At 38.6% G+C, this 26,940-nt stretch overlaps 1 protein-coding gene across 4 annotated transcripts; it reads right to left on the bottom strand.

Annotated features, from left to right (window-relative positions):
* Positions 1-374: 374 nt before the first annotated feature.
* On the bottom strand, positions 375-26,935 carry DCUN1D5 (defective in cullin neddylation 1 domain containing 5). 4 transcript variants are annotated; one of them, XM_036117734.2, is made up of 8 exons: positions 26,504-26,935; positions 24,343-24,434; positions 19,296-19,366; positions 18,792-18,883; positions 4,989-5,097; positions 4,794-4,898; positions 2,406-2,508; positions 375-713 (listed from the first exon to the last, which is right to left on the bottom strand). In XM_036117734.2, the coding sequence occupies exons 1-8, from the start codon at positions 26,587-26,589 to the stop codon at positions 658-660; spliced, it is 714 nt and encodes a 237-aa protein (XP_035973627.1). In that variant the 5' UTR covers positions 26,590-26,935; the 3' UTR covers positions 375-657. The 4 variants fall into 4 exon arrangements, with proteins under 4 accessions (XP_035973627.1, XP_035973629.1, XP_035973630.1 ...); XM_036117736.2 differs by lacking the exon at positions 24,343-24,434 and having other exon boundaries at positions 26,504-26,641; XM_036117737.2 differs by lacking the exons at positions 18,792-18,883; positions 26,504-26,935 and having other exon boundaries at positions 24,343-24,360.
* Positions 26,936-26,940: the final 5 nt, after the last annotated feature.

The raw sequence follows: 26,940 nt of genomic DNA, 5'->3' as shown, positions 1-26,940 counted from the left end.
AGTACTATTTAACGGTTAGGAAGCAAAATACCGGGACATAATCATTCCAATTCTCAACTTTCCAGGTAAAGCATGCGCATAAGACCATAGCTGGTTTCACAGAACACCAGAGCTGAGCGCCAGAGAACTCCCAATATCCAGAAATGGTTTTTATTAGCTGTATCAGAACATCATTATCCCAGAAGCCAAGGCCAATATTCTTCCTAACTGTTCACAAATGATTATAATGAGCCATACCATCAGCCGACTACATTGCCAAATATTAAGATTGTTTAAAATCTTTGAAACTCCAATTTCATGGTGAGAAACATCCTCTAAAATTCAAGAATTAAAATGCACAAAAATAAATACCACTCTGACACTCAAGGGACATCTTCACTTTAAGGCCTTTGTCACAAATCTGAATCTTTATTGTTCTGAAATAAATGTTAGAAACATAACTCAAAACAAAAGCTTCAATATTCAGTCTCAGAAGAGGTGTGGCTCAATGCCCATCACATGTAACAAGAAAACTTCCTTTAAAAAAAAGGAAAAAAAAGTACTATGAGAAGTCTTTCGTATGAATGAAAATGCACCCCTTTGGATTTTTTCCTTGTTTCCTTAGCCTGTGTACACGTGGGCGCCAAAAGGTTTGCATTTTCTTCACATTAGTTCTTGCTATGATGTTTGACGGATTTTTTGCCACTCAACAAATTCATCGAGAAGAACAGGCCCTGGAATAAAGAAGAAGTTTTTGTTAGGATTCAGTGAACTCATCCGTGCAACGACAGAACACACTGCCCACAAGCTCTGCGTCAGCGCTGAGGACGGACCCTCCGCTGCCCCAGGGGTTTGCTCCCCGTCCCACTGCTGGACTCACCGGTGCTTGCTTCCCTGTCTTTTCTCTTCAGACAGAAGGGACTTCCCACAATGGGTATTTGCTGCAACTTCCCTCGCAAAGTGAACTCTCCAATAACTAAGTCAAGATTAACCTCTCCCTTTTCTAAATGTTCACAACATTCTGTTACTTAATTATTAAGGAATATGCAAAGTGTTTAATGTAGTTATTTCCAGGTTCCCTCACCAAGAAGTGTGTAAGCTTGTTGAAGGGGTGGCCGGTAACAGGACCCAGGAGGAGTCTAAACATGCAGCAGTGTCTACTCAACAGCCGACCTAAGAACTATTCTACAAAGACATCTGTATAAAGCGGGGGGTCCAAACTCATTTCCTGACAGAAGCCAGGTAGGCAGTTTAAATGAACTCACTGTTCTCTGTCTTTCTCTTTTTAAATAGAGAAAAACTCATTGCCAGAAAAAAATATGCTTGCTCTCTTTTTCTTAAAACACACAACATTCTGGTGGTCTCTCTTTTTCTCTCAATTTCACAGACATACCTCCCTACTCTAAGACAAGCAGCAGGTAAGCCCGGTAATAAACGGCAGCTGAGAAGCAAGCGAGCTGTTGGCATAAACTGTGGGCCAGCAAAGTGGGAAGCGAGTCCAACATGAGCTACTGCTCGGCCTCAGTCACTAATTCCAGGTACAGTTTTGTCAGATTTTCTGATTTTTCAAACAAATCTGGAAGCTTTATTTTTATGCAAAAACTCTTAATTTAAAGGTTGACTCAAAACACACACGAATATATACATCTGCAGGCCACATATAGTCCTTAGGCTGCCAGCTTACTGCCGCTGGTATTGTTTCTAAAAGTATTATTAAATGATTTACCATTCTGTAGGGAGATATATATATATAGGGAGAAACAAAGTTAGCCCTTCTTTAAATAAGTCCACATTTCAATTCATGTTTATAGGAATGTGTCTTACCACGTAACCCTTCCCAACACTAACACAACACATGCAACCAAACTGTAGGTGGAAATGGAAAACTTGTACTGTTTTAGAGAATGTGGCTTACCCAACTTATCATTACTTCACAGATCTGTTTTAAGACATTCTGCCCTTTCCACTGAAGAATACTGACCGATAGCTTGAATGACTAAAAAATTGTATTTCTTTTTTTTTAAGAGATTTTATTTGAGAGAGATAGAGCACAAGACAGAGCAAGAGCGAGTGGAGGAGGAGGGGCAGAGGGAGAGGGAGAGAATTTCAAGCAGACTCCATGCTGAACATGGAGCCCAACATGGGGCTCGATCCCACAACCCAAGATCATGACCTGAGCCGAAATCAAGAGCTGGACACTTTGACTGACTGAGCCGCCCAGGCGCCCTGCAGCAGGATTTTATAATATACTGCTCACTCTAAGCTCTTGGTCTACACTCTACACCTGCCTTCCCCACACTTTCCACATTATTAAATAATAAAAGTTATTGCTAGGAAGTCTAAATCCTTTACGGCAATGCTATACAAATGTATATTCTCATCTAAGAGTTGTGAAGAATTTTATTTTCATAAGAAAACATACTTACAAGCACCATCTTCATCATAGTTACTAAGATCAGCATGGACAGTCCTGCTGAATTCTAATACGTTGTACCACTGATCTTTGTTCATAACACGATACTTTGATTGCTGTAGAAAATGATATAAATATTTTGAATACAGAATAAGCATTATTTATTATGACTTGACTTCGATAAACCTAGTTATAACATTTTTTGTGATTTGGTCTTTTTTTTTTTTTTTTTTAAAGATTTTATTTATTTATTTGAGAGAGAGAATGAGAGAGAGAGAGAGAGCATGAGAGGGGGAGGGTCAGAGGGAGAAGCAGACTCCCTGCCGAGCAGGGAGCCCGATGTGGGACTCGATCCTGGGACTCCAGGATCATGACCTGAGCCGAAGGCAGTCGCTTAACCAACTGAGCCACCCAGGCGCCCCTGTGATTTGGTCTTAAAACACTTATTGCTCTTTAAATTATTTGTGCTTCTAGGAGAAGCCTCAGGGACATTTACATGTTAACATTATCCAAGTTACGTTTTCCTTTATCTTTCCTTCATTCTAGAGAAATCACAGGAGCATGGAAGGTACTAAGAGTAAGGGTAAAAGTCGATGTCCACCTATGTACATACTTGTGGAACCACCACTGAACTCAAGACCGACAGCCTACCCTGGACACACCGCGTCCCCTCCTGTGGCCCCCAGAACAGCCCTTCTTCACTGAACTTTACTGTTCAGCCACATTTTGAAGTTGGCATCTTTGTAGGCAGTACAAAGAGTACTGGCCTGGGCTCAAACCCCACTTCTCCACTTACTTGGGTGACCCTGGGAGCATTATTTAACAACAGAGCCCATTCCTTCATTTGCTGAAGGGGGATAAAACATAATTCAAAACAGTGTTATAAAGATTTAAAGAAACACTGCAGGTCGAACACCTTCTACATAACAAGCACTGAAAATAGTTAGTTCTCTCAGCTCCCTTTAAAGGTGAATATTCTTACACTCAGTTCTATTTATTTTTGCCCAAAACTACTAATAGGAGGAAGATTGATAACATCCATCAAAAACATCTACTTTACTAGCCTTCATTACGCCCATTTTATTAAGCTTAAAGATTTAAGTGTACATGAAACCCACTTACTTAAGTCCTTCCCATAACACTGCTTCTTTCTTTTTTTTGTTTTAAAGATTTTATTTATTTGTCAGAGAGAGAGAGGGAACACAAGCAGGGGGAACAGCAGAGGTAGAGGGAGAAGCAGGCTCCCCGCTGCACAAGGAGCCCGATGCAGGGCTCGATCCCAGGACCCCGGGATCATGACCTGAGCCGAAGGCAGACGCTTAACCATCTGAGCCACCCAGGCGCCCCATATCATTGCTTCTTATCAGAAGCTTTAAACAAAATTACTCCAAGGAATTTGCTATGATAATCAGCTTTACGAGAAATCATTTTCAAAGCAAAAAGAAAAAGTATATATACTCCAGAAATGGTGAACGCCACACTAAAAAAAACTAAAACTGAAAAGGCACAAAAACAGATAGAAAACCAGAGAAAGCAATGGAAAGAAGAACAGTATCTCAGAACCACTGCTGGCGGTGGGTGGTACGTTAAACCTTCTAAAAGAATACTTTCTCCATGAATTCAGCATACATTCTTTACTCATCAGTACATTGAAGTACAGGATTATAGCCATTCTCATATCCGTGGGCATAAAATATTTTAATTCTAATTATTTAGATTAAACCTAAGTGAAAAGTAAAGTTTTATTATTACTACAACTGGTTCCCTTATGTAGATTTCAGCCTAAGATCTTGTATTAAAGAAACCTGATTGGGTCGCCTGGGTGGCTCAGTTGGTTAAGCGTCTGCCTTCGGCTCAGGTCATGATCCCAGGGTCCTGGGATCGAGTCCCACATCGGGCTCCCTGCTCAGGGGGGAGTCTGCTTCTCCCTCTCCCTCTGCCGCTCCCCCTGCTTGTGCTCTCTGACAAATAAATAAATAAAATCTTAAAAAAAAAAAGAAAAGAAAAGAAACCTGATTTAGAAGCTTGATACTTATATACGAGCATCAACTCTCTTCTGCCAAAAGTCCAGGAAACTAATTCTGCATGAAGAACGTCTTTGCTAAAACGTATTTCTTGAAGGTTACTTTTTTTATGGGAGGGATGCAGGGCTGGAATCCAAGTATCTCATGCACAGAATGTATTAATGAACATGAACCTGTGTCTAAAAATGACAACATATATGTACACACTTTAACAGAAACTTTTTACTACTTAAGCAGATTTTTTTAAAAGCACAGTATTTAAAAATCTATTTGTCTTTCCTCAACTAAAGGTTTATTTTCAATCAGAGTAAGCTTTAAAATCAAAATTTAAATATTCATCAGATTAATATTTTCAAAAAATGTAAGAACATACACACCTCCAGGTACTGGTAAAATACTGAAAACAATGGCCATGTCCTTCCAAGCAGAAGAGCTAGCATAGACTTAGCGGTATCAATATCAAGGCTTCTCTGATCTTTATCCTAAAACATAAGGAAAAATTCTCCTGAGTGTGGTTTCAAGATTAAAAAAAAAAAAATGTTAAAATTACAAAACATGGAAATTCCACCTACCCTTGCAAAATCAAAGGCATATCTGTAGATATTCTTAAACGAAGAAATATCATTCAACTGTGAGCGCAAAAAGTCAAATTTGTTCTGTAACTTTTCTGTGCAGTCACACCTTAAATTAAAAAAGCCAAATACATTATATAATCCAGAAAATTAAATAAAAGCATCTTTAAGGGGTTAGAAGAAATGCATTAAGAGAAAAGTGAGTGCATTTATGAAATTAGCCTAGGTTTAAAATTCTGATTCACAAATGCAGAGTTACTAACAAGCTCGTTGCCTTGGATGTACCAGTGGAATAAAAAAAGGAAAAGGAAAAAAAGAGAAAACCTGGCTATCAGTGAAAGTTCAGTTCAATGACTTTCCTTTTAAAAAATACAACTCAATCAAAAACTCCAGTAAAATCACAAATATCTCTTAAGAAGAGGTATATTAAAATGTGCTTTCACCACATGTGAGGTTAAAAAGACGGCAGAACAAAGGAAATGAATCAGGCCTCTGTCATCTATTTCATTGGAAAGTTCTCAGGCACCAGCTTGGTGAAAAGAGATGACCATGAGTGGTTTTAAAAGCCTGGGATATAACACAGAGAAAATGAACACATTATACTAGTGCTTCGATCATGAATTCAGATTCCTACATTTTTAGTGACAAAAATCAAGGTAAATAGTGGCAGCACCTGACCTCAAATAAGGTACACATGCAGAAGAGTGCACACAAGGTATCCATGTTATTTCTAAAGATCAGACATGAAACCTAAAAAGGCAAACAGAGTGCTCCAAGATCTCCACCGGCGTCCTGACTCCCCGGGCTGAAATCTGCTGCACTGCTGAGCATGAGTAACGCAGACGGTGCCTTTCACAAACGGCGCACAAGGCCTCTCCCCTCCTGCCTCTCCCCTCCTGCGCGCTCTAGCTGTATCTCACCGCTTCCCCAGTGCCACAGCTCTGCTCCAGCACATGGTACCGCCTCTACTCTCCTCGAAAGGCGCTCCCTCCAACAGTTTCACAAAATATCACTCACCAACGCCTAACTCACGTTTTGCCACTGCTGACAGATGACCGGACTCCCTTCCATTAAATCAGCGTGCCGCCTCCTGTGACCCACAGTCTCCCACTCAAAACTGAGTTTTAGTGCTCATCATGTAGCAGACATCTAGCATTCTCAGATTTAACAAAGACCTTCACTATTCTAATTCAACAATGTGACATGTGACTCATAATTTTATTAAGGTGTAAATATTTTGGATACATTTCTAACATTGATTAAACCTTGCATTCCCGGAATAAGCCAAACTGGGTAATGTTACCTGTTTCATACATTGCTAGATTTTTTGGCTACCTTCATAAGAGACAGGCTTGTCAATTTCATTCTTTCACACTCTTTACTAATTTTGATAACGAGCTCATAGCATAAGCCTCAGAAAAACTAAATGACAATTACTACCCTTTTTTCTGTTTTCTGAAAAAGAAAAAGAAAAGAATTAGCATTTGTCCAAAATCAGCTGAAAAATCACCTGGGTCTTTTCACCAAGGGAAGGAATTTTTAACTCACCATTTTTAATGGTTATAGGATCATTCAGATTTTCTACTTCTTTTTGAATCAACTGATCACTGGCAGTTTTTTGATAATTTATTTCACATATAATCTTACTTAAAGACGATTAAATTTATAACATGTTCTAATTTCCATTACTGTTTATTTTTGTTTTGTTTTTCTTAAATCATCTGCCAGAGTTTCCTAATTTTCTCAATTGTAGCTTTGCTTTCTCTTTTACTAATGTCTGAACATCTTTTTATCTCTTCTTTAGGTTGATCCTTTCTCTAACTTCTTAAATTAGGTTAGTTCATTTGGATTGAAGGTTTCTTTCTCTTTTAATGTAACAATTAAGGCTACAGATTTTCCTCTAAGTACTATTTTAGCTTCAGCCACAGTTCTGATGGATATTACTGCTTGGATTACCCACTTGTAAATGGTGCCTCGACAAGATGGTTTGAGAAGACTGGAAGGGTAAGCTTACTAGGTTTAAGAGAGACTGAGAGGAGGGGCTTTGGAGAAAACAAGTAAAGGTGACCCTCGAACAACACGGGTCTGAACCGTGCGGGTCCACTTACATTTTCTTTTCTCTAGTTTACTTTATGGCAAGACTATAATATATAATACCTTTAATGTAAAAAGTATGTGCTATTTGACTGCTCATGTTATGGGTGAGGCTTCCAATCAACAGCAGGCTATTAGTAAATTAAGTTTCGGGGAAGTCAGAAGTTACACCCGGATGTCTGACTATAGGAGCTCCCATGCCTGCCGACAGTGATGAGGACCTTCCCTCCGACTCCTGCAGAGGTGGTGTGCTGGAGGCAGCTAGCTAAAACAGAATGTTTACGTAAGATCCAGAGTTTTAGAACATGATACTCAAAATTTCCAGGTTTCAATAAAAATTCCCCCATTGTTCAAGGGTCAACTGTATAGACAAATGCTGCCAAAGAATTTGGTTCTAAAAGGGAGCAGAGAAAAGCGACACTTAACTAGTGTGGGATGGAGGGGGACAGAAGGTTCGCTTTTCTTTTTTTTATTAGACAAATAACTTCTGCTTTCAGTTAAGATGAAGTAAATGTATTTTTTCCCTTTGTCTCCTGCTAATTCAACTAAAAGCCCTGGACATTAGCTATAAAACAAACGTAAGACTGGAAGAATCTGAAAGACTCTGAGGAACAACACAGTGGTGAGTTTCCCGGGTTTTCTTTTGCCTTATCTATCCTAGACCTGGATATGAAGGAGTCAGCAAACCAGAATGCCAATGGGGTAGACAAAAACAAACAAAAAACAACACAAACCTGCTCTCCCTCCCGCAAAAATCAAGCGGCCAAGCAAGAAGAAAACTTTTAGAAAAAACACTCCTCTGTCCAACCACCACAGAAAAAACTGGCTCCATGCCCACCTACATCAGGAAAGACTGGAAGGAGGACTTCAACAGTCCACCCTCACCAGGATGTGGGAAGGCCCTCCCTTTGACCTCCCGCACTATCAGTGGAAACCACAGAAAAGCACGGGCTTCCACTCCAGCAGGTAGTAAGGAGCAGTGCCCTGGGGCAGTGTCTGCGGAGACCTCACGGGGTGTGGGACTCAGCCTGCCAACAGTAGTGAAGGATTCCCTCCTCCTGCTGAGGTGGTGGTAGAGAAGGGTAGCTAAAATAGGAGGTTTAAATAAAATCCAGAGTTTCGTAACATAATCCTCAGTATTTTCAGGTTCCAATAAAAAAAAGCACTTGTCATACCAACAACCAAGATGTCAAGCAGAATGTAAAAAGAGCCAATATATGCAAATACTGAAATGACAAGAAATGTTTAAAATGTTTAAAATGATTTGCAGATTTTAAAGCAGCTATTATAAAATTGCTTCAATAAGCAATTATGGACAAAGTAAAACAAATGAAAAGATAGAAAGTCTCAGCAAATAAACAGAAAGTCTAAGAAAAGAAATGTAACATAATAAAGAACCAAATGGAAATTTCTGACCTATAAAATACAGGACAGACTTAAACCTTAATGTACCAATAATTATATCATATGTTAAGTTGTCTAAATGTACCAATTAGAAGACAGAGATTCAAAGAATGGATCAAAAAGACCCACAAAACCAAAATGACCCAACAATATGCTATCTAGAAGAAAGAGATTTCAAATATAATATAGGCAGATTGAAAGTAAAAGAATGAGAAGTGACACATCATGGAAACATTAACCAAAAGAAAGCAGGGGTAGCTTTATTAATATCAGCTAATGTAGATTCCAGAGCAAAGAAAATGATCAGAGCGGAGAGGAACATTATGATAAAAAGGTTGATCCAGGGGCGCCTGGGTGGCTCAGTGGGTTAAGCGTCTGCCTTTGGCTCAGGTCATGATCCCAGGGTCCTGGGATTGAGCCCCACCAGCTTCTCCCTCTCCCCCTCCCCCTCCCCCTGCCGCTCCCCCTGCTTGTGCTCTGTCAAATAAATAAGTAAAATCTTAAAAAAAAGAAAAAAATCAATCCATCAAGGAGACGAAACAATTCTAAATGTGTGTGCACCGAGCAAAAGAACTACAAAATATGTGAAGCATAAACTTACAGAAAAGGAGAAAGACAAATACACAATTATTGTTAGAAATTTCAACACCCCTCTGCCAACAACAGATAGAACTAGACACAACATCAGCAAACATAAAGAATTCAACACCATCAACTAACAAGATCTAATGGACACTAATTGAATATGCCAATGAATGACAATAAAATATGTGTTCTTTTCAAGTGTCCACACAACATAAACCATGAGAGACCACAGCCTGAGCCAATAAGAAAACCCTGACAAATATATAAGAACTGAAATCACACAGGCTACGTTCTCTGACTACAATGAAACCAAACTAGAAATAGCAGGAAGATAACAGCAAAATCTCCTTAGAAACTAAACAGACTCCTAAATTATCCGTGGGTGGGAGCAAGTCTCAACGGAAACCAAAAACTATGCTGACCTGAATGAATATAAGAACACAAGTCAAATTTCCTGAGACACAAAGCAGTACTGAGGGAGAAATTCATACAACTAAATGTAAATATTAGAAAAGAGGAAAAAAATTCTCAATTCATAATCTAAGCTCCTATCTTCAGAATCTAGGAAAAGAAGAGCAAAATAAACCTAAAACAAGCAGGAGAAAGTAAATTAAGAGCAGAAATCAGTAAGATTAAAAACAGAAAAACAAGAGAAAAATCAATGAAACAAAGAGCGGATTCTTTGGAAAAAAGTCAATAAAACAGACAACTCTCCAGCAAGAATGACAAAGAAAAAGAGAGAATACAAAAATCCCCACTGTCAGGAATGAAACAAAAGATGCCATTATAGACCTGTAGATATCAAAAGGATATAAATTTGACCACTTAAGATGAAATGGACCAGTTCTTTGAAAAACAAAACACAACACACTAACAACACAAAATAATCTGATAAAATGATCTGAAATAAATAGTAATTTGAGTGGCCCTTTATTAAAAAAAAAAAAAATTCAAAATTTCAAAACTTCTAAAAAAGGTATCTGTAGGTTCCAGCAGTTTCACTGGAAAATGCTACCAATCTCTGAAAACCAATTCTATGCTATATCTTCCAAAAAATAAAATATAAGGAAAAACTCTCTAATTCCTTTTATAAAGCCAGATTTATCTTGACATCAAAACCAATTAAGGCAGTATAAAAAAAAAAGAAACACACAAGAAAAAATTTTAACCATGTATGATGATGGATGTTAACTAGACTTACTGTGGTGATCATTTCCCAAAACACACAAATATTGAATACGTTATGTTATACACCCAAAATGAACAATGTTATGTCAATTATACCCCAAGAAATAAGAAAAAGAAAATAACAGGCCAATATCTCTTATGAATCCTTAACAAAATATTAACGAAAAGAATTCAGCAGTAAATAAAAATAATTATACACCACAACCAAGTGGGATTCATTCCAGGTATGCAAACTGACCAGTATTCAAAAACCAATCACTGTAATCACAACATTAACAGTCTAAGAAAAGAAAAGCTACATGATTAGGCGATTTAAGGCAGAAAAAGCATTTAAAATATTTCATGTGCAGGGGCGCCTGGGTGGCTCAGATGGTTAAGCGTCTGCCTTCGGCTCAGGTCATGATCTCAGGGTCCTGGGATCGAGCCCCGCATCGGGCTCCCTGCTCGACAGGCGGCCTGTTTCTCCCTCTCCCACTCCCCCTGCTTGTGTTCCTGCTCTCGCTATCTCTCTCTCTCTGTCAAATAAATAAATAAAATCTTAAAAATAAATAAATAAATAAATAAATAAAATATTTCATGTGCATTCATGTAAAAACTCACAGAAGACATGAGGAGAACTCCCTCAGCTTGATCAAGAGCAACAACCTATAGCTAACATACTTTATACAGGAAGAGCCTGAATGCAGTCCCTGAGATGGTGAGCCAGGAAGGGATGTCCACTCTCACCATGCTTACTCAGCACAGTGGCAGAAGTTCCAGCCAATGCAATACGTCAAGGAAAGGAAATAAAAGACATACAAGACTGGAAAAGAAATAAAACTGTCCCCATTTCTCTATTTTATGTTATAATCATATGACATGACTATGTAGACAACACAAAGAAGACAAACATACACAAAACCTTAGAGTAAGTGAGTTCAGCAAGGTCACAGGATGCAAGACAACCACACAAAAATCAAATGTATTAGTAATGAATATATGGATGCTGGAATTAAAAATACAATGCTATTTACAGTGGCTCCAAATAACAACTGAAACATTTACATGTAATTCTAACAAAACGTACAGAATTTGTATGCTGAAATCTGTACACAAATGATGAAAGAAATCAAACACCAAGAAGAGACATATCTGTCTTGCATATATTCAAAGACCCAAAATAGTACAGATGTCAACTCTCCCCATATTCATTATGCAGTTTAACCAAAATCACAGTAAGATTTTTTGTAGGTAAAAGGAAGATCATTCTAAAATTTTGGGAAAAACTAAGAAATTGGAAAAGCTAAAACAATCTTGAAAAACAATCAATCATCTCAGGTTGCTGGGATGGATCCCCTCCTTGAGCTCTGCACTCAGTGGGAAGTCTGATTGAGATTCTCTCTGTCCTTCTCCCTCCGACCCTCCCTCTGCTTGTGCTCTCTCTCTAAACAAATACATAAAATCTTTAAAAAAAAAAAAAAAGGAAACAAAACCAGTCAGTGATGTGATTCCAGACTTAGCACCCAGCAGCTGTCGTCTAGACTGTGTGGTGCTACCAGAAGGTTAAGACACATCAGCAGAACAGAGAACCCAGAGACAGACCCACATACTAGTATGTCCAACTGATACGGGGCAAAGGTGTGAAAGCAATTTAAGAAAGACCTTTTTCAACAAATGGAAATGTGGAGTAAGTGGAGTTCTGTGGGCAAAGAACAAACAAAACCTGCCTCAACCTTTTAAAGAGATGAACTCAAAATGCATCACTAAGTTAAAAGTAAAATATAAAAGATTTAGGGGAAGAATTCTTGGACTTGACACCAAAAGCACAGTTCATAAAAGGAAAAACTGATCAACTGAACTTCATTAAAATTAAAAACTTTTGCTCTGCCAAACTCCTTGGAGAGGACGAAAACATAAACTACAGAGTGGGAGAAAATATCTGCAGACCACATATTCAGTGAAGGACTTCTATCTAAAACTTTATACAGAAAACTCACAGTGAAAAAAATTTATCCATTCATGTCCCTTAGACTCTTTCCTATTTTCCTCAGATACTATAGGTCACCGATTCCTACTTCATCTACATCTACCTCCTTTGTAATTCATCCATTGAGTTTTAAATCTTGAGTATTTTTCACTTTCACAGATTTAATTATGCATTTGAAATCTGATCATCTGAAAACGTTCTTCTTTCTTTAAATATATTTAATGTATTTATTTTATGCTGAAATTACGACAATTCAAAATACTAGCCTTAAAGAGTCTAATTCTGAAGTTTAAGATCTGTTTCCCAATATGCTTAGTCATTTTTGATTGATAATTAATGAAAATCAATTTCTCTGCAGAAATTGATGCTTCTGCTTAAAATGTATTCCTATACAGAAGAATCGCTTCCACTATATGCATGAAAATACTATTCACACCTGGGACATTTGTAAAATAGATTTCTGGCTTGTTATACAAATAATGAATTCCAGTTTTCATATGCACGATGAAGAATTTTTGATAAGAATTCTCTCGGGGACATGCCCTTCACTGTACGTAGAAGCAAGCCCAGGCAATCACACCTCCATCTACTGGGTAGGTGTGGTATCAATGACTTAATGTGAGAGTTTTGATCTGATTCTCACCCTACTCAGGTCTTGCAATTTTGTCTCTTATTTGCTATGTGCACCACAGGTTAATGGCCAGACCCTAGGTGACTAGGAATAGGTAGGTAACCTTAAGGTAAATGCCAGCTCCACAGATCCCTATGGTAACACCAGGTCTTGTCATTTCTGGTCTCTAATTATCTTCCTTAATTTATAGTCAAGTCCAAGCATGCTTTTTAAATAGATGCTTTCATATTTTATCCAGCATTTAAGTGTTTTACATGATAAATGGTTTCTTTGCACATTTAGTCTGCCATATGGCCAGAAAAAGAAATCAAAATTTGGGTAAGTTAACTGTCCAATTTGTCTGGGGCCTAGTTCCTATATATGAACAAGTGTATAATATATTTCATGGAGAAACAAGAGAAGTTTATTCTTACTATTTATTAAAAATGCATTACCATTTCATTAAGTGGCTTTTATCAGCACAAAAATTCTTCATTATGTGAAAAATAAAGCTTAAATAGCGTCAAAAATTTAGTTAACTTCTACCGGTGGGATATACAAAAAAACAAATTATCAGATTATATGCTCCTATAATGCTGTTTGAAAATGTGGGTGTCTTCAGCATCCCCAGGGTGATCAGCTGACAATGGTCAGGGTACTACATTTTAAGGAGCCACCTACGTGTCCTACCTTCCTTGTATATCTATCTTAAGTAGAGGCCTCATCTTCTAAATCTTTGTAGCTTTCTGAAGAAGTGCTTTTCACATATTTCTTAGTAATGTGAGTCATATTTTCACACAAAATCTCATTCAGAATCTTAATACACTTGAGACTCAGGAAGGCAAATACGACAGAGGATGCTTCCCTACATTCAGAAGTTCTTCCTCTGACCACCACCAGCGTTTGAAATCATTCTTCAGGGCCTGGCATATAGAAGCATTCCAAAATTATTTGTTAAACAGAAGTATGAATACCAAAAAAAGGCCACAAAGTATGTCTTTATTTAATTATAAAAAGTTTCAAAATCCCTACCTGGGGAAAGGTTAGTGGGAAACTGTAGTTCCAACAAAATTATAAAGTGTGTAAGCGGTGACTTACAAGTTACCAAGGAGATAAGAATCCAAGAAATCACAATCTTTTCCGAATATTTTACATTCCACAGGTACACAGAGCAACAATATTATTTAGGCTGTGGTCTGAATAAGCTTATGACAGAAAGTGAAGAACCAAGTTTCTAGTCAAACAGAGAGAGACCAGGTGAAATTCCAACTTCTCCATCTGCAGCCACGTGGCTTCAGGCACGTCACTGATTCTCTCCTCATTTTACCACGCAGGAGCAGGAACAGATGACCGTGAAGCTAACGGAGAATACACGAATTACGTGATTACAACAGTCTTAGCTTGAGATGCTCCTTCTGAGGCAAATGGCTTTAAAATCACCTGCACCCTGCTGTCTCTGTCCAAACTACTTCGTACCATTCCTAATGGTCTACCTCAATCTCGAGCACAGAAAGAAGCTAACAGAACGAGCAATCAATGAAAGAAACAAGAGAACAAACTCCCACATTTAGTACCCATATCATAAAGACCGTGAAGGGACCTAGCAACCCCGGTGAGCATACCCAAGCAGTCACTAACACTTCACAATTCTTTTAGTTAACCTAGCCCAAAATAGACTCAGAGGTTAGTAATATCCATACCTCATAACTTGGAAGTTTAGAAAGAACATGTCCCTTGAAGTAAAAAGAAATGCATTACTTCACTAGTACATCATGGAAAGCTAGAGAGAGTTTCTAAATAACAACTAAATAAAACCCCACAGATTTTAGGGACACTGGCACCACAGGATACCATTCCCCAAGGCCACTGTGGTTAGAATGAGTAGAAACGGGTTTAAATTTCAACATTAGGACTTGGACATTCATTTCCTGAGTATTGCTAAATATCTGATTAGCAAGGGAGGCTTTTAAATTTCTGCTTCTTTAAAGACCTCTAAAATGAGAAGAAATTACCATTTGTGTATTAGATCTACGTGAGATTCTCCTCCTTAATTAGAGAAGTCCCATTAAGTATGCTGTGACGCACTGATATACAACAGAGGAATTTTACTCACAAAGTTCTGTATCTGGAAATTTCTCTGAGTAAGATCTACTGACCAAAACTAAACAGCACATCCCTGGGGGTACTTGGAAATGTGGAAAGAGGCATTTGAAATTGTCACGGAGAGCGGAGGGGAAGAATGTGAACGGCCATTAGTCGTCGGGCCCCAAGTGCTAAATGAGTGACAGTCCCGGGCTACACACACCACAGCACCCTGGCCACCTCGAGGGCAAGTCAGATAGCCGCTCCCACCCTCTCTCCCCTACATCCAGTCAGGCCGGGCCGGGGCTCACGACAGACACCAGAGCGCGTACAACTGGGCGTGGAGCGACTGCCGCTCCCGGCACGTGCTGCCCTCCGGCCTCGCCTTCTCCGGATCCTAAGCAAGGGCAGGCTTTCCAGAGCTCGATGCTGACGCTCTTCTCCACCAACAGGGTACCTCACCCTTGCTCCAGCACCACCGCCAGCCGGCCCACGTGAGAAAAGCTCTCCACTCCAGCCCGGAAGCACCCTTGGAGCCCTGCATCCGGGATGCAAGAGGCAGAGGAAGATCCGTAGGGAACGAGCTGTGCGCGGCGGCGCGGGTGCGTCGTCATGGGGACGAGGCCCGCGGTGCTCCCAAGGTGCTCACGAGACTGTGACCAGCAGCGTGAAAACAAGTGCTCTACGGCGAACCGTGTGCTACCTGACGGTCTCCCACTGCCGGCGACAGCGTTTAAGCTCTGTCCACGTCAGCCTAGGCCCTCCGGCACGCAGCTCTTACCCCACTATCTGCAATCCTCTCAATTTTCTTTATGTACCTTTGGATTAGAACCAACCAGACTACTTTCTTCACACACACATTTTCCTGTCCCAAGGCTCTGCTCACAATTTCTCTTCAGAAACAACATTTCCTATATCCTTAACCATCAGAATCCTAATCATACTTCAAGGCCCAGTTCAAATGATCCACGTCTACAGACTTTCCGGTCTACTCAGCCTCAATTAATCTCATTAGCAGCTGCGCTTCCTGTCGCATTCCACCTGGCTGTCGGGTGACAGCATCCCAGGGCCCTCCCTGCCCTCTCAGCACGTTCGGCAGAGGGCAGAGCCAGCCTTCTGCTTCGCTGTGGTCACAGGCAAGTGGCACAGCACCTGACAGAGCACAGGTGTTCACCTACGTGTCTACAGATCAAATCCCATCTGAGGGGCAATCTGGCGGTTCCTGAACAACGATGGGAACTAGAGAGTAAAATCCCTAGAAAGGATGTGGTGCCAACTGCCTCCTCTGAAACCTACAAAATGGCCATTCCAGTCTAATTATACACAAACTCACACCACAAATTCTTCCACAAAAAGTAGAAAGGCAATTCAGATACAAAAAGTCTTTATGAGTAAACAGCTTTAAAGTAAATGAACGTACAGAAGTATTCTATACAATTACAGATTTTAATTAATCATGGTTGTTAAAGTCTACTACCCTTGAGCAAAGTCTATGTTTTAACTACCAGGCTGTTTCTATTCCTTAACAGAGCCCTACTAAAGTTTTCTAAGGGTTAAAATTAATTAATTTGAAACAACTGATAACTACATTAAGACAATTTAGGGGCCATTAAATAACTATGCACAGGTTAAATCAAATCCTAGAAATATGAAAAATCTATGATTAGAATCCAGTCTGTGAAGTTTTACATTTTATGACTATATGTATTAAATAAAACCAAGTATACCAGGCAACTATAAAATAAAAAATTAAGACTTCTATAGCTTCTTTTGTCTCTCCTGCTTTAAATTTTAAACTACTGTAGTCTTTGCAAGTTTTTTACAAGAAAATTCAGGGAGTAATAAGACTTAGCTAACTGATGATAAATACTTTGTACTTCACGTAACAATTTAGATCATGGGGGAAAAAACAACTGTTTTCCCAGTCAAGAGCGCTTGCCTAATCTGAGCAGTGGCACAGCTCTACGGCAGAGAGTAAAGCAGAGGGGCAGGGGGTAATAAATGAGGGAAACAGATACCTCGGGGTCAATTGTAAGTGTGCAATAGCTGCTTTTATGTTGTGTAGCTTGTGAACTTCCTACAGAAAAGATGTGCTAGTAAAAAATAGGTTCAAGGGTTAAGTCAGTTTCTAGTCTTGTACCCAAATTCATATGCTAATTATTCTAATTATTAGAAATGTTTTGTGTTTACACGTTTCTGTTATACAAAGGCTATTTCTATTACGTCAAATTATGCAAAAACAAATAATGAGAAACTTTTTGGTTTAAAAATACATGAACACTTGTTAGCTGGGATATTAAAAAAAAAAATACACAAAAAATTCAGCAGAAGCAGTACAAAAAGCAGTTATAAGTGCCAAATAAAATGTCTTACAATCAATAAGCCATGTTACAACTGATATAAATTTCAATAAAACAGACAAAAACTATGAAAACTAGTTTATATTCTTTGCATACCTGTCTGTATATTTTATCTTTCTTTAGAAAGCTAATTGAAGGTTGGATGTTTCCAAAGATTTCAGAATCAACATCATTTTAATTTGGTATGTTATGACACCTAGATGAATGACATAATTCAAGCCTGGTTGTAAATACTATGATTCCAAACATTAATAATAGTCCTTTATTTTATAAAGAATGCTAACATATATACAGAAAGATAATGCAATAGGAAGTACAGTATGCTAGACTGGTAATCTGGAAATTTAAATTCTAGGTCCTAGCCGGGCCACTAAATAGGTGCATAAACCTTGGCAAACGTTTTGTTCACCTTTCCGAGTCTGACTCCTTATCTCACCTATAAATAATTGAAATTACAGGGTTGATTTTATGTTCTATTCTAGAAATTGTAATTTGGCTCATATAACCAAAGGTTTTTACCTAAATATGTAAGATATATCTACATGTTAATACTGGTTAAAAAGGAGAATTACAAAGCATTACATGTTGAAAATTCAAATATAAAAGTTCAAGTTCCGTTTGAACAGATACACTTAAAAAAGTAACTGTGGTATTCTGAAATTTAAGGACACACAAACAAGTAGTAAAGAATAGTAAATGTGTTAAAAAAAAGCATAACCCGCAACAGGAAACCACATGGCTAATTAATCCCCAGTTTTTGGCTCAAAAGTATTATAAATTAATGCTTCCTCTATTTTAGAATGTTGGTAATTAGTAACATCCTGCATGAACATTAGGAACATGACATAATTTAAAAATAACACATAATTACTGATTCTGAAACTAAGCACACTTTACTCTGGAAGGTCAAAATCACATGATTTTTATACAGAAGCAATTCTGAAACCTCATGAAAGAGTTCCAAGGCAGCATCAGAGAGTGTGTAACGGGAACGTGGCTAGGGGCTGCACGGGAGCCTCACAACCTTTCTACTTTTCTTCTTTGTCAGATTAATTTGGCAAAAAAGAAATAATAAAAGTGCCATGTAACTCTATCTTCAAATATTTTCTCAAAATCAAGCATAAAATTGCAGAGGAGAGGAGGCCCCAGAGCTTAGGACTGCCCCGAGAACAGACTCCTTACAAGCAATACTCTATATTCAGAGAAGGAAATCCCTTATTGCTCAAACAACCTGTGGGTAAATAACTTTGATCACAGACCTCTAATTCACCCACTAAGAGTCAATGATTTTAATAAAACTGTGATGAGGTTCTCAGAGAATATGAAAAATGGGGTAACTGTTCATTTTGCAAAGACCACAATATAAATTTTGTCAATCCCTAACTGATTGTTACAGATCAAACCAATTTGATTACTTTAAGGTGAAACCTTACTCCTAAAAATTATGAAGCACAAAATATCAATTAAGATCTTCAAATAGGCCATCAAATTTGTTTTTTAAAAAAATATCTTACTGTAATGAAGTCATCCCCTTTAACCATTCTTCCTTGGTAAAAAATCCCATGCTTTCAGCCTCCAATTTCCACGCTAAAACTAACATAATAATCTGGAAAGAACAGAACATAAAGGATAGGGGAAAAGTCAGCACAGAGATAATCATGTCTATATTTATCATGGAGAGCATTTTTATACAACTATTTCCATCCTTCAACTATTAAAGAGTACAACCTCTGGAATTATTAACTCCAAAGAAATTTAGATGGGCCAATTTCTTAAAAGTAAAAAGTTCTAACCAGTTTCTGAAGGTAGAATCTCTCTCACTCTATTACAAATGACATTTGTATCAAGAAAGAGAACACGTGCCCAACTTAAATTGATTAAAAATACTAATGACAATCTATAGTATTAAATATGAAGAAACAAAACCCTGATATAAGATTAAAGTGTCCCAAATTTTAGAAATTTATAAATATGCTATACCCCACTTGTATTCCATTCTACTTAGAAATAAAACATACATTTTCAGGTTCAACACCAATGTCTTCACAAAATTTTTCCATTCCTTCTGGCCCTACAACTTCATCAGGACCTTCAAAGACAAAAATAATTTATATATTTTATTGTTATAATTTAATATCAACATAAAACATAAGCCAATGTACTAAAGGCATCTATGAGTATACCATAACATTTTTTGTAAATAACAAAATTTGAATTTTGACAGATCTTTGATAAAGTATAAATATTTGCTATATGATTTAAAATGTAAAATTTTTGAAATATTCTTTAAACACATTACAAAATGAAATTAAGGGGAAAAATGAAGTAGCATTAATATCAGTCATTTGTTTGTACAGTAACTTGAACCTATGCATTAAAAAAAAAATTTACCGAGAGCCTTCTCTGAAGAAAATTTTTCACAATGCGTAAATATAAAGAACCATAAGAAATTTTACTAGAATGTGTAGGACCAGCCCACAACTCAAGATGGTAATCAGAGAATACCTGCTTTCTTACTAAAACATAAGGTCACTTATTACCCTTTTGAAATACAACCAAATAAAATTTAATACTTTAAAAATATACACTATTTTGAAAATAGTAACTTAGGAAAATTACTTTCCTTATCATCTTGGATCTAAAATAGACAGCAAAGCATTAATTATGCCACCTTAATATAGAAACAAAAGTTTAATCCCTCAATTAGCTTATGTTTATCATTTCTCCAAAAATTAATGATACTTAGCTTGTTTCTTATTTTTCTCCCTTAGTAGCACTAAATAATCAATACACCAATTCTCCTATTTCTGAAAAGATAGTGATTACATCATTGCTAGGTCTCTTTTGTAACTCGCTAACAAATCTGTGACAACATGGATGGACCCAGAGAACATTATGCTAAGTGAAACAAGTCGGAGAGGAACAGATAACATATGATGTAACTTATATGTGGAATCTACAAACAAACAAGCAAAAAAACCCAGACTCATAAATACAGAGAACAGGTTGGTGGTTGCCAGAGGCAGGGATGGGGGGTGGGAAAAACGGGTGAAGGTGGTCAAAAGGTACAAACTTCTACTTCTAAAATAAATAAATCCTGGGATGTAATGTACAGCATGACGACTACAGTTAATAATACTATATTAAAAGTTGCTGAGAGTAGATCTTAAAAGTTCTCATCACCAATAAAAAAATTTGCAACTATGTATGGTGATAGATGTTAACTAGACTTATGGTGATCATTTTGCAATGTATACATATGTTGAATTATGATGCTGTACATCTGAAACTAATGTCATATCTCAATTAAAAAAGACTGAGTTATCTAAAATAATGATGAAATATGACAGAAATATGTTATCACATTTGATTTTTGAAAACATAGTCTTGAAATATTAAGGTAGCCAAAAAAACCCTGTTTTCTTTTTTAGGACTTATAAAACTCCTGCAGCTTTATTAATCAGACCAGACCACGGCTACTCATTGGTGATGGCGCTGTACATCATCACCAGTTCACAAGTACAACACGAAGCAACGGCCAACGGCTTCTTCTGCACAGAAGAGTAGAGCCATCCAGTATGTGGGCCAATATATTCTTGCTCCTTCAGATGAATCTAGGCTGCTAAGACGATGTAAAAATATGGTCGAAACCAAAAGCCTTATTTAATTTTCTGGTCTAAATAAGTACTGCAGTTATTTATGCAGTGAGGTGTTAAAAGGTGAGAGGGGTGGTAATTATAGGACACTTTCACTTCCTAATATATATTTGGATTTTTTTATGAGAATGTGGTAATTATGTAATTTTAAAAGCATACATACACAATAAAGCTGTTAAAAATATAACTGAATATGTATCCTTATATATGGTTTGGTTGAAAGTAAAAATTAGATAAAAAATTTAATGGAAGGACACAAAGTTTTTCTTTAAGCCATGACAAAAATGTATCATAAATTTTTCCTATGAAAAAGAAAACTGACTTGCCCTCAAAGCTGCCATCATTAGTAATCAGAAGAGAGAGCTGAAGAGTCGTGTCAAGAAGTATCAGTTACTACCATAAAATACAGCCTTCCTAGAAACTGCAGGACTACTTAGTGGTTAACATTTGATGAGAATCAAATTATATTTTGTTATATGTATATATAAGACATACACAAGACCTTTCTGTAAATGTTAAGTAACTTTCCCAAAGCAATGAAAATAATTACAAATCTAACTCTAAAACAAGGTCAATACCAATGTTCTTTTCCTGGACTGCATAATGTTAGTTCTACTTACTGAAATACACTCTTCCAATAAATCTACTCTGCAGCTGAATTTAACTCTTCAGGCTTTCCACTCAATTTAAGAAACTATGGGAATGATTTAGTTCACTCTACCAGCTGGTAGAACTTTATTAGAAGTTAGCCATTCTATCCTGTTTTTTGGGTTCTTTGTAAGATTTTAAAAGTGCCTTTTCACTTTCCATGCTTTTGTGCAGTAATATGACCCCTGTATTACTGAGTCCTTGCTAATGTAAATATCACTCAAGATGAGAGGTCTTGTGAAACAGCAAAATCATCAGGCTTAACACACATCACCTATGATATCATATTAACAAAATTAGTGGTAAAATATTTTTATAAGTAAAAAAAAAAAATCAATTTTCTTTTTTTATAACCATAGAGTGTTTCCAGCGGTGTCTGCAGAGTCTAAAAGCATGTGAGCCATAGCAGATGCTCAGGAAACAAGAACTGTGCTTAATGAATGACACAGCACCTTCAACATGAGTTACACAGGAGCTATCCTGTTAATCCTGAGACAGAACTGTCAAAATCCACCACCAGGAATCTAATGCTGTACTGCTATTACTGTTAGTAAGAACTTACATTTACTGAGTTCTGACTACATTCCCGGTACTGCGCTAAGTGCTTTACATGTATTATTCTCAGACAGGCCCAATGACTGTCTCCATTTTAATAAGGGATATCCCCATTTTAGACAGAACAGTGACTGATTATTTGGTAAATGACTGCTTCTTCCTTGTCAGTTAGGTCTCTGCCCAAAGTAATGTCTAGAGAGGCCTTCTCTAATCACCCTACTTGAAAGTCCATCCAAACTTTCTACTTTCTATCCTTATACCTCACCATATTTTTACTTTTACAATGCTCCACGAACTAGAATTGTCTTGCCTACTTACCTATGTACCGTCTGTCTTCCCAACCAGAAGGCAAGTCCCTTGAAGGCAGGGATCTTGTCTAACTTGTTCACTACGATATCCCTGGCACTTACCAGCGCCTGACGCACATCGAATGCTCAATAAATACTTACTGCATGACTCATTCAATAAATGACAAAATGTAAATTACCCTCAAGTGCATTTACTAATTTTTTTTGTATAAGGAAAATTAGTTGCCATGTACATATTTAAAAAAAGAAATTATAAGATAGCAGTAATTAAAAGCATAGGCTCTGCAATCAGAATGACCAAACTTTGAATCCTGGCTCTTGTCACTGTATGATCTTGGACAAATTACTCAATCTAAACCTCGGTTTTCTCATCTATAAAAAGGGATAACATCACCTACTTAACAGAATGATTGTTAGGAAACATTATATAATTAAGTATGATTTTTGAAATAAAGACAGCAATTATTATGCTGGCTACTACAAAAATGCTAGTATAGGAAATAAATGTTGAGCTAATTAGAATATTATACTACCCACGAAAGTCCCAAGGAGAGGAAATACAAATAAGCATGAAAGAAAAAAAGTGGACTAAATTATGGCATCTCTTTACAAGTGAAATAAGGTGAGTGACCTTTTGATTCTATATCATGAATTCCAGTAAAACTGGCACTTTGAATAATGGGTCAACATTTAAATGGAGGTCAGCAAGAAATGAATTCCCTTCATTTAATTTGGGTTAGACATTGTCTTGGGATGCCAGTAATAGCAGTTTTTTTGGTCTAGAAAGAATCTGTTCTGTTACTAAACAATTTTTAAATTATACTTTGGGGATCCCTCAGCTGGTTCAACAGTGAAGTTGCTGTCCCCCATCAATAGTCTTACTTTCCATAGTTAGCCTAAACTTATACCTCAAGTTCAGAGTATACTTTAGACCTTAACTGATCAGCACTAAATATGAGTGTGATGGCATATACACTGTTTTATTTTAAATGCTGAGAATGATAGTGGTAAAAGGAGGAGGGAGAAGCTATAAAATCATTAATTCCATAAGACCAAAACTATTCTGAGGGAAAAAAAAATGTTTTCATACATGCTTAGGAGAAAGTAATAAATGGGAAACAAATATTCTATTTCATATGTGTGCTTAACGGTGATGTCTCCTCCCTGGCTCTGACTTTCACCCCCAGGCTACAGCTCCACCCCAGGCCCAGAGCTTCCAGCACTTACAGGATTTAGCTTCAGTTAGCTCCTTCCAGAAGCCCTTCCCTGACACTCCCAAGGCTGGGTGACATGTTCCTCCTCTGAACTACTTTCACAGGACATCTAATACAGCATTTATCACACTGTAGTAGTTTAGTCGGTTTACTTTCTGATTCATTACTGCATTTCTAGTAGAACTAAAGGGGGCTAACCAGCAATGATTAAGGGGCAAATGTGTTGTGTAATGACAGATCTGAGTCTTAAATCTTTTACTATGCTTCCCCCAAAGTTTCAGAAAATGTCAGTTTAGGTTCAGAAAATTTTCAATAAAATATGGAAAAGAAAACTAAGAACTATATAAAGCATAAAATGTTTTATTATATACTTTGTGTTTTCCAGACTATTAAGTCTACTTTAGCTAATGGACATAAACCAATAAATATATCTGTTTACAAACTGTATCAATAGTAAATGAGTTTCACCCCTCCCACTAAATATATACTGAATTACATATTTAAAGAAATATCATCCTGACATGGCACCAAATTCTCAGTCTACCTATAATCCTCAGTCTTGACCCTGATCCCAGGACACAGCACTAACACAAAGCAGGCCTGCAATAAATGATTTGTTAAATGAATGAACCAAAAAAATTGTTAAAGCATGTGACTGATATCTTCTTATATTAATTTCATTACCTGCATACTCATAAAACCAAGCCAGGCACTTCTTGCTTGAAAAATGTTCCTCTCCACTTATTAGTCTAGCAGGGGGTTGGGATCTGCAATAGCTTAGAAAACACACAAATGCCTAAGAATTTTATCAAGTCTCAACTTTCAGTGAAAAGCTAAGTTCAATATGAACTACTTCAATTCAAAGTAAACAAAGTACTTTTTTTTTTTACAGCTGGTATTATAGGAAAAAATGGGAGTTGTTTAATATTTGCAATTTGAAACAGTAGTGTATACGTAAAATTTTCTTGCTAACAAAACCCAAATGCTACTTTGCTCACTATCAAAATCCAAAAATATCACCTAAAATCATTTCCCCAGATTTCAAATGACCACATGGAAGTTCAACCTAATGGTCTCAAGACAAGACTAGTAGTTGGGAAAGTATTAATTTTTATAGTGATTCTTCTGCTGACTTGTATGGAAATTATATCTGTGTATAATATGCATACATTTGAAAACAAAATCTTATAAAATATATTTTGATACTTAATGAGCCAATATTTTTTAAAAATCATATATTAACAGCTGTTTATTTATCATCTGCCAAACTTAAATAGGTATTTAAAGACAGAAGATGATTTAGGACCCAAGAGTATAATTAAATCCCACAGATTAAAACAAAACGTAACTGTAAATATGAAAATAATTGTACAAATAATTGGGCCAAAGCTATTTAATCCCAAAGCCTATCTCTTCCAGAAAATCACTAAAGGTTGGGAAGTTCATAAATGGCCTTTAGGATTTAATGAACTTCAAGGAGCTCAGAGAGTTACACCACCACAATGACCTAGAAAGGCTACAACTCTAGCTACTGAGTAATGTCATAAATAAGGGTACCATATTTAACATTTTAAGTTGATAGAGCAAAGTATCACCTGAGTTTTAACAACACTGACTGCTTGGCTATTTTAATGTGCTTCATTTAAATAATTTTGATATATTATGCACTTAAGACGTCTACAAGTTAGAATAATAAAAAACTAACTTGCATGTTTCATAAAACTATGAGCTGGTGGAACAGCGCTGTCACATTCTAGTGTGTCACCAAGAGCTATAAGAAAACCTTATCATCTCTCACACTAATAGCCCCAAAATATCCTTAGCGAAAAAGTAAAAAATTCCGTCAACTAGGAAGGGAAGGCAGATGCAGACCGAGTAAGCCGGCTCCCTCCCTTCCGAAGCAGCTCTCTGTAAGGAGAGCTGTCATTACCTGTCCAGAACGCTGACTAGTCCTCTGTAAGTGGCAGCCTCTGAAGTTGTTCCATCAAGTGCCAACGGTGATACCGTCAGACACCCAACGAGATTTAGAAAAGAGCCACTTCTCACACCTGCATTGCAATGATTTCGCGCAGCACACAACGTTGCTGGGATGCCTCCTGACACGCTGCAGTGGGATCGAAGAGCTCTAATTATGGCTCTGCTCTGGCTTCTTTTTCTCCAAGAGGATACTGAGCAACCTAAGTCCCCATTTATTAATATCTATACCGAGAGCTAACAGCATCTTGAATGCTAGAAAATAAAACCGCAAGCAGGGCCTTTCCCGCTCTGCACGCAGGGCCTTGGCGCAGGTGGACGCACCACCCTTCCAGAAAAGGGGCTTCCTGCTGGGATCTTCTGGCTGTGACCCCCTCCAAAGACTCCATCTGGGGGCCAATTACAGCACAGGGAGCTTGGCTTCCTACCCCCGGCGGTTGTCAGGTCGACATTACCCGAGCTCCGCTCCCTTCCTCGCACGCTACAGAGGTTCTAGGAGTGACCCTTCCGCGGACCTGGACTCACTTGCAGGTGTGGACGAACGTCGGGGCGGGGACGCAGGGAGTAGGGGACCAGGGGCAAGGGGCGAGGGCGCAGCTGCCGTGCGCAGTCCCGTCTCCCCACCCCCCAGGGCACGCAGAGCCGAAGGTGAGGCGACTCCCGCAGCCCCTCCCGGGGCGCACACGCCGAGCACGAGGTGCAGTCGGGCGCAGAGCGTCGCGGGGTCCTGCGCCCAGCAGCCGGCCTTCTCGGCGGGGGCTCGCCTCCCCAGCCCGAGCCCCGGAGCCCCGGAGCCCCGGAGCCCCGGCCCGCCAGCTGCTCCTCTCGCCGCCCAGCAAAGGAGGGAAGACGGAAGGGGGGGAGGTGATACCTGGAGATTTTACACTTTTTGAGGCCTCCGTCTTCCGCCACTGCCGCTGCCACCCCAGGGGATTTTCTCTTCTTCTTCACCGGCATCTTCCGCCCTCCCCGGCAGGGCGGCCAGAGGAGCCGGGGCAGGGGGTCGCTGTCCGCCGGAGACGCCTCAGTGCTGGCAGCCGGCTCCCAGACACAGCAGCAAGCGGAGGAGCAGAGCCGCCAGCCCGCGGCAGAGCGGCCCAGCCCGGCCGCCGCCCGCGCCCGGATCTCCGCCCCGTCCTCCTCTGCTCGCGGCCGGGGGCACTCCTCGCCGGTGGACACTGCGGCTCGCTCGCACCGGGAAGAGGGAACGCGGACAGCGCGGCACCTCCACCACTCACACACTCCGCGAGCGAGAGGCTCGCTCTGACCCGGATGCGGACCGCCCCGGGCCGGAAGTGACGCCAGCGC

This window comes from Halichoerus grypus, chromosome 11 (genome assembly GCF_964656455.1).
Source record: "Halichoerus grypus chromosome 11, mHalGry1.hap1.1, whole genome shotgun sequence".
Taxonomy (NCBI): Eukaryota; Metazoa; Chordata; class Mammalia; order Carnivora; family Phocidae; genus Halichoerus; species Halichoerus grypus.
The sequence above is the reverse complement of the archived record's forward strand: the minus strand, read 5'-3'. Positions and strand labels throughout refer to the sequence as shown.